General features: G+C 45.6%; 1 protein-coding gene across 4 annotated transcripts in view; it reads right to left on the bottom strand.

Annotated features, from left to right (window-relative positions):
• Positions 1-14,091, bottom strand: part of LOC139247666 (transmembrane protein 144-like) — a 135,933-nt gene that overhangs the window by 16,794 nt on the left and 105,048 nt on the right. For all 4 annotated transcript variants that reach the window (XM_070871754.1, XM_070871777.1, XM_070871759.1 and 1 more), the window contains 2 exons: positions 10,860-10,978; positions 7,699-7,818 (listed from right to left, as the gene is read on the bottom strand). In XM_070871754.1, the coding sequence (XP_070727855.1) occupies positions 7,699-7,818; positions 10,860-10,978 (239 nt within the window). The remainder of the gene's footprint in view (positions 1-7,698; positions 7,819-10,859; positions 10,979-14,091) is intronic.

Here is a 14,091-nt window from a genome sequence, read left to right as displayed (position 1 = left end):
AGTCTAATCCCAATTACCAGCTCTAGGTCCGTAACCCTACAGGTTACTGCACTTTAAGTGCCCATCCATCTCTTAAAAGTGGTGAGGGTTTCTGCATCCACCACTCTGCCATTGCATTGCAGGCAGCACATTAAATAGGTGCATGTAGACAGCACTACCCGGGGCCTAGGAGAGGCGTGAGTTCGGGGCCCAGAAGAGGCGAGGGCCCGGGGGCAGCACGGGCCAGCCCACACTGCGTTGTGTGTGTGCATTAGGTCCGTGCAGCAGAGCGGGTCTCCAGTTGTCTTGGATAATCCTTGCCACAGGAACAAGACCTAGCTCTGTCAAGCCCGTGTGCTGGCTGGTGTGCAACGGTCACCACATGTTAAAAAAAATCCAAGCACAGGCATTTTCCACCCTTCAAGATTTAGTTCGGAACTGGAATTTTAGGTCCATCATTGAAACACCTGTGAACTTTTTGACGTAGAAGCAAGTCATCTTCGATTCGAGGGACTGCCTATGATGATGACATATTTTAGAGGCTAGGATAGAGGAGGGACCTGCACATGGTGAGACACTGGGCACAGATGCGTAAGAGCCAGGGCGGGGAGAAAAGGATAGCGCTGGTGCTAGCTTGCCTGAGGTCAAGGTCACACACTAGTTCTGTTGTAGAGGAGCCAGATGCAGGCTTTGATGGGTCAGGCTACAGAAAAATGGATGTACATAACCAAATATTTGATGCACTGGAAAGCCTGCGCACAATGTCAAGGAGCATGGAGGAATCCAGCTCCAACTTGGCACAGGGCTTTGCAGAGAGCTTGGAGCCCATCCTTTCCCACTGGAATGGGTGGCCACAGCACATCCGTGGAACCCACCATGATGCAGCATCTGATAGTCAATGTCACAGCTTCCATCAAAGATCTGAGTGCTGTAGTGGAAGCTCAAACTGCTGCCTTGCACGCTCAGACTGCTGCCATTGTGGCTCTGGATACCACTGTTGAAAGATACTTCCAGGGCGTCGCAGCAATCCATCAATCTGTTCTCTAACCGATCATTAGGACTGCCAAGGCACAACCCAGGGAGAGTGGCAGTGGTTCCATTGGACACGAACCTGTTGTCTTCTCTCAGGATGACAGCATTCCTGCTCCCACCACTGTCACTCCGCCAATGTGCTTGATGTTGCCTATCAGCCAGCCAGTCCAGACCACGGCAGTCAAGGCTGAGATGATGCAGTCTGAAGTCGAGCCCTCTGGCCCAGAGCTGCTTGAGGTTATCCTCCAAGATCATCTGTGGGCTCCTCAATTGAAGGTCTGCAAACTTCCAACCCCAAGCAGCAGCCACTGGGAAAGTACATCGTAGGAGTTCTAGGACAGGCAAAGGCACATAGATGACAGGCACTAAAAGAATGCACAAGCATGATTAGTTTATTTTTGTATGCATTATGTAATGACTGAATTTATAAAATTGGATTGGAATGTGCATTTTTTGGTGTTTTTTTATTTTTATGTTGTTGGAAAGAGGACAATGTGATGGTCAGTGATAGAGGAAAGATAAGGACTGAGGCACTGTTGGTGAGTGGGGAGGTGTCGTTGAGGTTACTGGTATTGCTCATTAATTATTTGATCACGTAGAGCCTGGGCAGAAAGGGGCTGTCTACATTGTAACCTCCCTTCCTCTTCCTGTTGCATTTCCTCCTTCTCTTCCTCTTAATGCTCCTCAGCTTCTTGCCTGATAGGTGGTGGCAAAGGCTGTTACCTTATAATGGCAAGGCTGTGCAACATGCAGCATCAGATTAAAAACTTAATAACCGCTCAGCTGAGTACTGCAGGGCTTCTCCAGAGTGGTCGAGGCAGTGGAAGCATTGCTCGAGGACGCCGATGGTGTGCTCTATAAGATTCTTTGTGTCAGCATGGCTCTCACTGTAGTCCTGCTGTGCACACGTGTGGATTCCAGACTGGAGTCATGAGCTATGTCATGAGTGGATAATTCTCGTTGCCCAGCAGCCAGCCATGGTGGGTCAAATACAGATGCCACTCGGAATGAAGGAATCGTGACTTTTGCCAAGATATCGGGCATCCACCTAAATGATGTGCTGCCTGTGGCCACTCACAAGCTGCACACTGAAGGAACAAAATCGCTTTTGGTTCATGGAAATGGCCATGTTCACATGAGGCACATGCAAGGCAATGTCCATGTAGTGAATGGCACCCTGCACCATGGGGAAGCCTGCAATTCATGCAAATGCCTGTGCTCACTCTGCCTGCTTGTCTCAAGCAAGAGAGAATGCGATTAAATTCTTTGTGTACAGAGAGCCTCAATGGCGTTCTTTAAGCAGCAGTGCTGCAAACTGTAAGATGTTGGCTTCAGCAGCAGCCTGGAAGGAGCCAGACACATAAAAGTTAAGAACCACAGTCACCTTGATGGCCACAGGCAATACTGTCCTTGCCGAGCTTTGAGATTGCAGTTGTGGCGCAGCAGTTGGCAGATTTCAATCACGCTATCTTTTGTGAAGTGTAGACATCTTATGCATTGGTCCTCGCTGAAATTTAGGTCAGAGAATTCCTGCCTAAAGGTCCTCGGTGGATATGGCCTCCTGATGAGAGCCCTTCTCCCCCTCCTCACTCTTCCAGCAGCTTGTCCTGCTCCGTGTGGCCTCTCTTCATGCCCCCGTCATGCTCAATTCCAAGAGAAAGTCCTACCAGACCTCCCATGTCTGTAGGCAACTTGCTTCAGCACAAGCTTTTAAATGAACTGAGAAGTACTTCAGCACCAGGCAGACCACCACTTTAGCCAACTGTAGGAAAGCTCCAGAAACACATACAATTGTACCAGCAACTGGAAGACATAATCCAGCAACTAACCTCCAAGCAGTTCATGATCCCTTTAAATAGTGCTGGTGTAGGGTGCTTCATTCCTTTAACATCGTGTTCAGCTGTGCGAGGTTAAGAGAGGTCATTGGCTGGAGTTGGAAAATGACAGTGCTAGCATCAGATCAGCGTTGCACACTAATTCACCTGATGATCTGCCTGCTCTGCATGCGGATGGTGGACATTAGGTGCGCGCACACAAACTCCTTTATCAAATGGCGTCCTGCGCACTTCCTATTGGAAGTGCACGTGCACATCTTGGACCCCATTTTCAAGCATTAGGTGGCCGTGTAGCACCTAAAAAACGGGCATTAGACAACCTAATTAACCCCCGTAGCTTTTCTTCAATGTGTGATTAATATATTGTATTTCAAGGAATCATTTAAGCTCATGCCTTATTAGCACAGTAGAAGAAATGAAGTTCATATTAAAGATTTTTTTTGTTTTTAATACTTTGGTGAGTTTGATTTAGATAAAGGAGAATATCAGGATAAGAAGAAATACCATTACCACCTTTTCAGGACAACTAGGGAAGGGAACTATATGCTGTCGTCACCCACATCAAAGTAAGATTTTTTTTAAACAAGTATTGATACTTAAGTGTTTCCGTCCTAGAGTAGTCAATCAATTGCTAAAAAAATATTTTTATTTAAACAATGCCATTGGTGAGGTTCCTTCATTTTAGCCTCCTCACACATTGCTTTTCCTCCCATCTTTGTATCGTCAGCAAACTTGGCTACGTTACAGTCGGTCCCTTCATCCAAGTCGTTAATATAGATTGTAAATAGTTTGGGTCCCAGTACTGATCCCTGTGGCACCCCACTAGTTACTGATTGCCAACCCGAGAATGAACCGACTCTCTGTGCTCTGTTAGTTAGCCACAAAAAACCTGCAGAAGGACATAGGCAAAAATTTGGCAGATGGAGTATAATGTTGGAAAAAAAATCAAAGAACAAGTTATTATTTAAATGGAGAAAAATTGCAAATTACAGTTATACAGGGTATTGATGAGTCCACACCTGGAATACTGCATGCAATTTTGGTTTCCATATTTAAGAAAGGATATACTTGCTTTGGAGGCAGTTCAGAGAAGGTTGATTCCGAAGATGAGGGGTTGACTTATGAGGAAAGGTTGGGGCTCCACTCATTGGAATGCAGAAGAATGAGAGGTGATCTTATTGAAACTTATAAGATTATGATGGGGCTTGACAAGGTGGATGCAGAGAAGATGTTTCCACTGATAGGGGAGTCTAGAACTCGAAATAGTGTCCGCGCGATCCCCCACGTCCACCTGAATAAGTCTCAGAGTAAGGGGCTGCCCATTTAAAACTGAGATGAGGAGGAATTTCTTCTCTCAGAGGGTTGTAAATCTGTGGAATTCACTGTCTCAGAGAGCTGTGGAAACTGAGTCATTGAATAAATTTAAGACAGAGATAGACAGTTTCTTAACTGATAAGGGGTTATGAGGAGCGGGCAGGAAAGTGGACCTGAGTCCATGATCGGATTAGCCATGATCATATTAAGCAGCAGAGGGATGTATTCGGAGCCCAGAGGAGGCGTGAGTTCGGGGCCCAGGGGCAGCATGGGTCAGCTCACAATGAGATATGTGTGCGCACTAGGTCCGTGCAGCAGAGCAGGTCTCCAGTCGTCTTGGGTAATCCTTGCCACTGGACCAAGACCTAGCTCTGTCAAGCCCGTGTACACGTTAAAAAAATCCACGTACAGGCATCTTCCACCCTTGAGGATGTAATTGAGGTTCTTCATTCGAAACACATGTGAACTCTTCCTTTTTTTGGCGTGGAAGCAAGTCATTCTCATTTCGAGGGACTGCCTCTGATGATGATGATCATTTTAGCAGAGTGGACATATGGGCGATGTAGACTACGTGGGTTCTCTTGCAAAGCTGCCATGTTTTAGCACCAATGTAATCAGCTTGTAAACAGTACAACTGCAATGAACCTTTTTCCTGGTTTCCAACAAGTATTACGGTGCTATAATAAATCAGGATTCAGATGCAAAATTCTACACAAAGTTGTAGGAGTAGATGAGTGTCTTTGTTACCAAAGGGCAGAAAGCCCTAGTGGGAGTTGTGTACAGACCACCAAACAGTAGTAGTGAGGTTAGGGACAGCATCAAACAAGAAATAAGGGGTGTGTGCAATAAAGGTACAGCAGTTATCATGGGCGACTTTAATCTACATATTGACTGGGCTAACGAAACTGGTAGCAATGCAGTGGAGGAGGATTTCCTGGAGTGTATTAGGGATGGTTTTCTAGACCAATATGTCGAGGAAGCAACGAGAGAGCTGGCCATCCGAGACTGGGTGATGTGTAATGAGAAGAGACTAATTATCAATCTTGTTGTGCGAGGCCCCTTGGGGAAGAGTGACCATAATATGGTAGAATTCTTTATTAAGATGGAGAGTGACGCAGTTAATTCGGAAACTAGGGTCCTGAACTTAAGGAAAGGTAACTTCGACGGTATGAGGTGTGAATTGGCTAGAATAGACTAGCAAAGGATACTTAAAGGGTTGACGGTGGATAAACAATGGCAAAAATTTAAAGATCACTTGGATGAACTTCAGCAATTGTAGTAAAAATAAAATGGGGAAGGTGGCTCAACCGTGGCTAACAAGGGAAATTAAGGATAGTGTTAAAACCAAGGAAGAGGCATATAAATTGGCTAGAAAAAGCAACAAACCTGAGGACTGGGAGAAATTTAGAATTCAACAGAGGAGGACTAAGGGTTTAATTAGGAGGGGGAAAATAGAGTACGAGAGGAAGCTTGCAGTGTACATAAAAACTGACTGCAAAAGCTTCTATAAATATGTGAAGAGAAAAAGATTAGTGAAGACAAACGTAGGTCTCTTGCAGTCGGATTCAGGTGAATTTATAATGGGGAACAAAGAAATGGCAGACCAATTGAACAAATACTTCGGTTCTGTCTTCACGAGGGAAGACACAAATAACCTTCTGAATGTACTCGGGGACAGTGGGTCTAGTGACAAGGAGGAACTGAAGGATATCCTTATTAGGCGGGAAATTGATGGGATTGAAGGCCGATAAATCCCCAGGGCATGATTGACTGCATCCCAGAGTACTTAAGGAAGCGGCTCTAGAAATAGTGGATGCATTGGTGATGATTTTCCAACAGTCTATCGACTCTGGATCAGTTCCTATGGACTGGCGGGTAGCTAATGCAACACCACTTTTTAAAAAAAGAGGGAGAGAGAAAATGGGTAATTATAGACCGGTTAGCCTGACATCAGTATTGCGGAAAATATTGGAATCAATCATTAAGGATGAAATAGCAGCGCATTTGGAAAGCAGTGACAGGATCGGTCCAAGTCAGCATGAATTTATGAAAGGGAAATCATGCTTGACAAATCTTCTGGAATCTTTTGAGGATGTAACTAGCAGAGCGGACACGGGAGAACCAGTGGATGTGGTGTATTTGGACTTTCAAAAGGCTTTTGACAAGGACCCGCACAAGAGGTTGGTGTGCAAAATCAAAGCGCGTGGTATTGGGGTCAATGTACTGACGTGGATAGAGAACTGGTAGGCAGACAGGAAGCAGAGAGTTGGGTTAAACGGGTCCTTTTCAGAATGGCAGGCAGTGACTAGTGGAGTGCTGCATGGCTCAGTGCTGGGACTCCAGATCTTTACAATACACATTAACGATTTAGATGAAGGAATTGAGTGTAATATCTCCAAGTTTGCAGATGACACTAAACTGGGTGGCGGTATGAGCTGTGAGGAGGACGCCAAAAGGCTGCAGGGTGACTTGGACAGGTTAGGTGAGTGGGCAAATGCATGGCAGATGCAGTATAATGTGGATAAATGTGAGGTTATCCATTTTGGGGACAAAAACACGAAGGCAGAATATTATCTGAATGGCAACAGATTAGGAAAAGGGGAGGTGCAACGAGACTTGGGTGTCATGGTTCATCAGTCATTGAAAGTTGGCATGCAGGTACAGCAGGCGGTGAAGAAGGCAAATGGTATGTTGGCCTTCATAGCAAGGGGATTTGAGTATAGGAGCAGGGAGGTCTTGCTGCAGTTGTACAGGTCCTTAGTGAGGTCTCACCTGGAATATTGTGTTCAGTTTTGGTCTCCTAATCTGAGGAAGGACGTTCTTGCTATTGATGGAGTGCAGCGAAGGTTCACCAAAGTGATTCCAGGGTTGGCTGGACTGTCATATGAGGAGAGACTGGATCAACTGGGCCTTTATTCACTGGAGTTTAGAAGGATGAGAGAGGATCTCATAGAAACGTGTAAGATTCTGAAGGGACTGGACAGGTTAGATGCGGCTAGAATGTTCCCGATGTTGGGGAAGTCCAGATCTGACATAGTCTTAGGATAAAGGGTAGGCCATTTAGGACTGAGATGAGGAGAAACTTCTTCACTCAGAGAGTTGTTAACCTGTGGAATTCCCTGCCGCAGAGAGTTGTTGATGCCAGTTCATTGGATATATTCAAAAGGGAGTTAGATATGGCCCTTATGGCTAAGGGGATCAAGGAGTATGGAAAGAAAGCAGGAAAGGGGTACTGAGGGAGTGATCAGAAATTATCTTATTGAATGGTGGTGCAGGCTCGAAGGGCCGAATGGCCTACTCCTGCACCTATTTTCTATGTTTCTTATGTTTCTATGTTACCAGGGGGTGAAGACAAAATTGACCCCATAGTGTATACATGTCATAAAGCAAGTAATCTCAGTGTACATTATATATCACACAGCCATGTATATTGTAGCAAGGACCAAAAGCTGAGTTATATATTTCATTAGCAAACAATGCATTTTTAATTGTCAAACATCAATTAAAAAAATGATTTGTACGACATCCTGCTTCTTACCTGGCAGTATTGCTTTTGGGTAAACTTTTGGTTTGTTCTTCATTATTGCACAATATATCAAAAAGTAGATCGTACTTGTGAGAAATATGCCACTAAAATGTGCAAATACATAGTCCAGATCTGAAGGAAAAGTATATTTTTACATTTATCCTTATTATTAAGTTGGTAAGATAATTCAGATATTCAGTCAAATCACAATATTGACCACTCTCGGTTGTCTATTGTAACAGTGTATTGATTAAAATTAATACTGGCTTTTAGAGTAAAAAGCAAATGACCATTTAATGAAATTAAGTTTGACTTTCTCCTGCACCAAAAAAAAGATTAGCATATCCACTTTGTGGTTTCACTGCCCCATAGATTTTGAATTGAAAAAGGCACTTTAATCAGAAGGCTGTTATTTAAATAGGGCCTGCAATTTCTTGGGGGCTCTGCCAGTCTTCCACCATAACTCCGATTGAAACCAGTGGAACCCCGAAGGAAACGGTGGAGACCCAGTATATTCAATTCCCAGGAGTTCCCTTAGTGCCTTGTAAGTAACAGAATGTCTATTCACCCTTTGCAAAGCAAATGAGGGACTGGAGGGGTGAGACCAAGGGCAGGGACTCTCTATAGCAGGGGTTCCTGCTTGAGCTTGGAAGGAGACCCAGCATTGCAGTGGCAGCCAGCTTGCCCAGTGAGGTGAGATTTACTAGCCATTCTAAGGGTACATGTGGATTCTACCAGTGGGGTCCAGACCAAGCAAATAGCCTGGACCCCTAAGAATTCAACATGTTTTTTTTAAACTCTTATGGAATTGGTCCCAGGGTGATGACAGGAAGATTGCTGGGGTTGGGTGCCTGGAGAACCCCCACCTCCAAGGGCAAAGGGATTTTAGAGACAAAAATGCTACCAACTGAGCCGAGCTGATACTCAGCATTGTTTTTCATTGTTACTCATTGAGAATGAAAGCTGGTGAAGTGGTAACTCATGGATTTTTTTTTTCAGTGGGCAATTATAAATGAGAACTGGTTTGTAACTTCTTCATTTTCATCTTTTGTTGGGACATTTCCACCGAGACCCATTAAATAAATCACTTCATTAGCAGTGTATCTTTCTATCTGCACACAATCTTCCAATGCCAAGTGACTAATGTAAGCTTTGTTCATTATTTTTAATTGCATTATTAAATGTTGTCTTCTATTTTTGCTTGTGATTTAAACAATTGTCATTGTTAAAGTAGCAGTTTTGATTCATATCAAGATTTATCTCTTGTGCCTGGCTGAAATCTTTATTGATAGTGTCTGAATTTGCTATTCTTAAATGCCACTCACGAGCTGACTGAACCAAAGTTCTACCCAGGAACAAACAACAACAACTTGTATTTATATCGCGCCTTTAACGTAGTGAAACGACGCAAGGTGCTTCAAATGAGATTAAAATTTGACACCGAGCCGCATAAGTAGAAATTAGGGCAGGTGATCAAAAGCTTGGTCAAAGAGTTTTGTTATAAGGAGCGGTTTGAAGGAGGAAAGAGAGGTAGAGAGGCGGTGAGATTTAGGCAAGGAGTTCCAGAGCTTGGGGCCTAGGCAACAGGAGGCATGGCCACCAATAGTTGAGCGATTACAATCAAGGATGCTCAGGAGGGCAAAATTAGAGGAGCGCAGACATCTCGTGGGTGTTGTGGGGCTGGAGGAGATCACAGAGACAGAGAGGGGCGAGGCCATGGAGGGATTTTAAAATAAGGATGAGAATTTTGAAATCAAGGCGTTGCTTAAATTAAAGCCAATGTATGTCAGTGAGCACAGGGGTGATGGGTGAGCGGGACTTGGTGTGAGTTCGGACATGGGCAGCCGAGTTTTGGATCACCTCTAGTTTACGTAGGGTAGAGTATGGGATCCAGCCAGAAATGCGTTGGAATAGTCAAGTCTAGAGGTAACAAAGGCATGGATGAGGGCTTCAAACAGCTCTAGCATGGTTTTGAAAACAACTGTCCTTTGGGAAGTGATTGAATGTTCCCAACCATGATGAAAATAAGGCATATAGCAATCTCCAGAAGTGCAATGCTGACTACGTTTTATTTCTGAATATGTTTGGCCTGATTCTATTTCCGATATAGTTAATGTTGCTCTTATTTGATCGCCAATATCTGTTGCTGCAGTCTGACATCTGTGTAAATGTAAAAGCAAGAAATATAACAAAGGTAAACAACAGTGAGCCAGCAGATACATTTGTATACAGGGGATATCATTTCTTTCTTCTAAAATAAATATTGACATGAAAAAATTAAATGGACAAAAGTGGCAACTAGCTATTACAACAGGTTAGCTCAATATCCTTTCATCCTTGAGACCCGAGTTCAAATCTACTGTAAAGCGTTGGAATAAATGCCTTTTCATTCTCTGCTGATTGTATGAGTAACACGTGAAATGAGGTTGGGAAGTCTAAGTCTATTTTCCAGTGGGGACGAGGCCACAATGTAAAACAAATCCATCCACAATTCAGTGCTAAATCTTGCTTTTAGGGAGGTCACAAGGATGATAAATGTAGAAAATGATAACATTTACACTGCTGCAGCAGACAGCACTGAAATGAGTTGCAGTAGGGTAAAAGGAGCTTTACTCAGACTATTCCTGGCTGGGAGTGACATGTGCTAACTAAAGTGAAGGAGGATTCCCCAGCATTAACTTCAATCACACTGATGAGCATAATACTCACCAAATCTTTAAGGTGGGTGATGTTTGAGTGAAATGTACAGGTTCTTTGGGTACCAAAAATACAATGGAGCAAAATTGAATTCCTTCTAGGCGACAATGAAGAATGGCATTTGGAGATTCAGGTGCAGTATCTTCAGTAATTTCAGCCAAACAAAGGAGGTCAATCTTGATGATTAATAATTGTATCAAATACCATGGCTCTGAATTTCTGCAGGGATTATCCAGATCGCCTGCTATAACTTCATCAGAAAATTGGAAGAACCATTAAAGAAACTACTGTTTCCAACATTTATGCTGTTTCTCTGAGGGAGTGCCAAAGTTACAAAAGAGATATCATGACAAGCTCTATGGAAATTTAGAGCCAATAAGCTTAATTATTTCTAATACTTTTAATATCACTATTATATGCACAGAAAATAATGATTTTTGGTACTAGCATTAAAAAGCATCCAACAGCATTCTTACCAAATTGGCTTGCATCGTTATATTTAGTTTCATTCTTCAGGGCATGATTCTTAATATAAATCACTGGCACAAAGCTAGAACCGTACAATAGCCCTGCAATCACTGCAAGGCATGATCCTCTAAAGGGGAAAGAAAATAAGAATCAGTATTATAAAAGTACAGCATGGTCTATATTTTCTTCAATCTTTTCTAACATTTTGTGTAGTGTTCAGATCTCCTCCATCAGAGCTAAGTTTGATGGAGGAGGTCATTTTGAGACGAAATTTCTGGCAAGGAGCCTTGTCCACCTGGAGCATATTGAAAATTTGAGCATTCATTTTAATGGTCAGAAATACATGGGTAGCACACACCCAAATTTGCAAAATGCACTCCTGGAGACCGAAGCTCTCCACTGGGAAAACAAGACTCATAAAACTATTACCCAGAGTCTCTGGCCAAGGTGCTAACCAGTCCTCTCTTTTGTCAGATGCCCACAGATGTGTTGTGTATTTCCAGCATCTTCAATTTTTATTTCAGTTTTTCAGTACTTTCAAATTTTTCTTATTATTTCTACTGTCGGCATTCCATTTTTTAAACTTAATGGGCCCAAGTTTCCACACGCGCCTAGAACGGCGCAGTCCCGACCTGGACGCCTGTTTTTCGCGCCACAAAGTGCGCCTAAAAAAATCCTCGGTATTCTCCACCTACCTGCTGGTCCTCTGGCCCTCGGCGCAGCCAGCACGAGCTGTGGGGGGGCGGAGCCAGGTCCCGGCGCTGAAAACAGTGCCGGGACCTCTGCACATGCGCGCTACAGTGGGCACGCAAGTGCAGTAGCTCCAGGCGCCGAACTGTGTGGGAGGGGCCCGAAGCACGCAGCCCCTAGCCCTGGCTGAATGGCCTCACTGGGGCTGCGTGAATAAAGCTCCTCCCACGGCCAGCTCCTGCTTCTCTCCCCCCCCCCCCCCCGACCAGACACAACACCCGCTCCCCACTGCCTCCGGACCAGACCCGACACCCGCTCCCCGCCCGCCTCCAGACCAGACCCAACACCCGCTCCCCCCCCTGCCTCCGGACCAGACCCGACACCCGCTCCCCGCCCGCCTCCAGACCAGACCCAACACCCGCTCCCCCCCCTGCCTCCGGACCAGACCCGACACCCGCTCCCCCCGCCCCTGCCTCCGGACCAGACCCGACACCCGCTCCCCGCCCGCCTCCGGACCAGACCCGACACCCGCTCCCCCCGCCCCTGCCTCCGGACCAGACCCGACACCCGCTCCCCGCCCCCCCCCCGCCTCCGGACCAGACCCGACACCCGCTCCCCCCCCCCGCCCCCCGACTGACCCGACCCGACCCGCGCTCCTGTTCCCGCTCCCCGCCTCCCCGACTGGACCCGATCCGACCCGCGCTCCCACCCCCCGACCCGACCCCCCCCACTGGACCCGACTCCCGCTCCCGGACTGGATCCGACCTGACCTCCCCCCCACTCCCTCTCCCCCTCTCTCCCCCCCTCCCCCCCCCCCCCCCAACCCGAACCGACCCGACCCGACCCAACCCAACGCCACCTACCTGTAAATCTGGTGCTGGGGAAGGGCCCTGCCCGAAGTCTCGGGCCGGCCCATTCAGCCTTCGGTCCCGAAAGACCTGCCTGAAGCACTTTCACACAGGTAGGAAGATGGTTTATTTAATCTTTTCTTTGCTTATAAATGTTTATTCAGGTTGGATTTATTTGTATAATATTTGTAGAAGTATAAATAAGGATTTATTATAGAATTTAATGACTTCCCTCCCCCCCCACCTCGTTCTGGACGCCTAATTTGTAACCTACGCCTGATTTTTTAATGTGTAGAACAGGTTTTTTCAGTTCTACAAAAATCTTCACTTGCTCCATTCTACTTTAGTTTGGAGTACGTTTTCACTGTGGAAACTTTCAAATCAGGTGTCAGTGGCCGGACACGCCCCCTTTTGAAGAAAAAATTCTGTTCCAAAGTAGAACTGTTCTACCTGACTAGAACTGCAGAAAAAAAGTGGAGAATTGCGATTTCTAAGATAGTCCGTTCTCCACCAGTTGCTCCTAAAAATCAGGCGCAAATCATGTGGAAACTTGGGCCCATTATCTGAATACTAACGAGACCACTTTATACCTGTTGTTAATAGGTTTCCAGCTCCAGCTTTGAAAATCGGGAATCATGATAGAAGTACAAGCCCCGAGTGTGCAACTTTTGAAAGTAGGGCTCATCAGCATTTATAATGGGCACAAATTCCCGGCAGTGGATTTAGAGTGAAAGTACAAGATCATCGAGAAAGGAGGGACAAATAAATTCATATTTAAATTTCTGAATCCAAACTTCATATTTTATTATGCCGGATTGTTATTTTGCAAGACATTACTATCTGTTAAAAAAATGTAAAGCAGTGCTTGGAGAAAGGGTCTACACCTGAATTCTCCACAGTTGCTGACCTGATGTGCTGAGTGTTCCCAGAATTTTTTGTTGCTGCAATAAAAACTGAAGCTTCTCTTAAAACACTTGGGGCTAGAACCTCCACTGTTGTGCTTATCGCCCAAAAATGGGCGTTATTTCCGGCATGGGCGTTAAAAAAGGGTTTTCAGATCGCCGGCTTCTCGCCCACTCTCAAAATACCTATTTTATCATTTTTGAAAATGGGCATTATTGCGAGCGATATCAAATTAGAGGTCATTTTTTTGACCTTCTGCCGTAGTGTGGCCGTCCTTAGCAACATCATGGCAACGCTCGATTCCCGCGATTCAGGCGGCCAATGGTCATCATGACATGCGCAGAAGAGGAGACAGAGAGAGAGGGAGCTCAGAGGCACTGAAAGCGTGTGTGGCTGTGGTGTGTGCTTGTCTGACTGTTGTGTGAGGCACGACAGAGATTCACCAGTAGCAAAAAGCCTACTAAGCACATAGTCGGCACCGAGTTTTTGTCCAACAAATAAGATATAATATGGAAGGGATGGAGGAGGCCCTGGAGCTGGTATCCAGGAACATTGGTGGCAGAGGGCTCCCAGTGGTCCCAGAGCGCGGCACTGCACCCCAAGGTGCCAAACAACGAGAGCCAGTAGCAACATCTTGCTTGTGGCTTGGAGCACATTCCCACCTCGGGACCGTCCTCTCCCATATCCGTCCAAGCAGCGCTTTGGCTGTCCCCCCCCGCCCGCCCACCCCCCTCGCAATGAAGCATTGCCTGAGGACCTCCTCGGTCAGCGGCTTGGAGTCAGGAGGGGAAGGGGTAGA

Source organism: Pristiophorus japonicus, chromosome 2, assembly GCF_044704955.1.
Source record: "Pristiophorus japonicus isolate sPriJap1 chromosome 2, sPriJap1.hap1, whole genome shotgun sequence".
Classification (NCBI taxonomy): Eukaryota; Metazoa; Chordata; class Chondrichthyes; family Pristiophoridae; genus Pristiophorus; species Pristiophorus japonicus.
The sequence above is the reverse complement of the archived record's forward strand: the minus strand, read 5'-3'. Positions and strand labels throughout refer to the sequence as shown.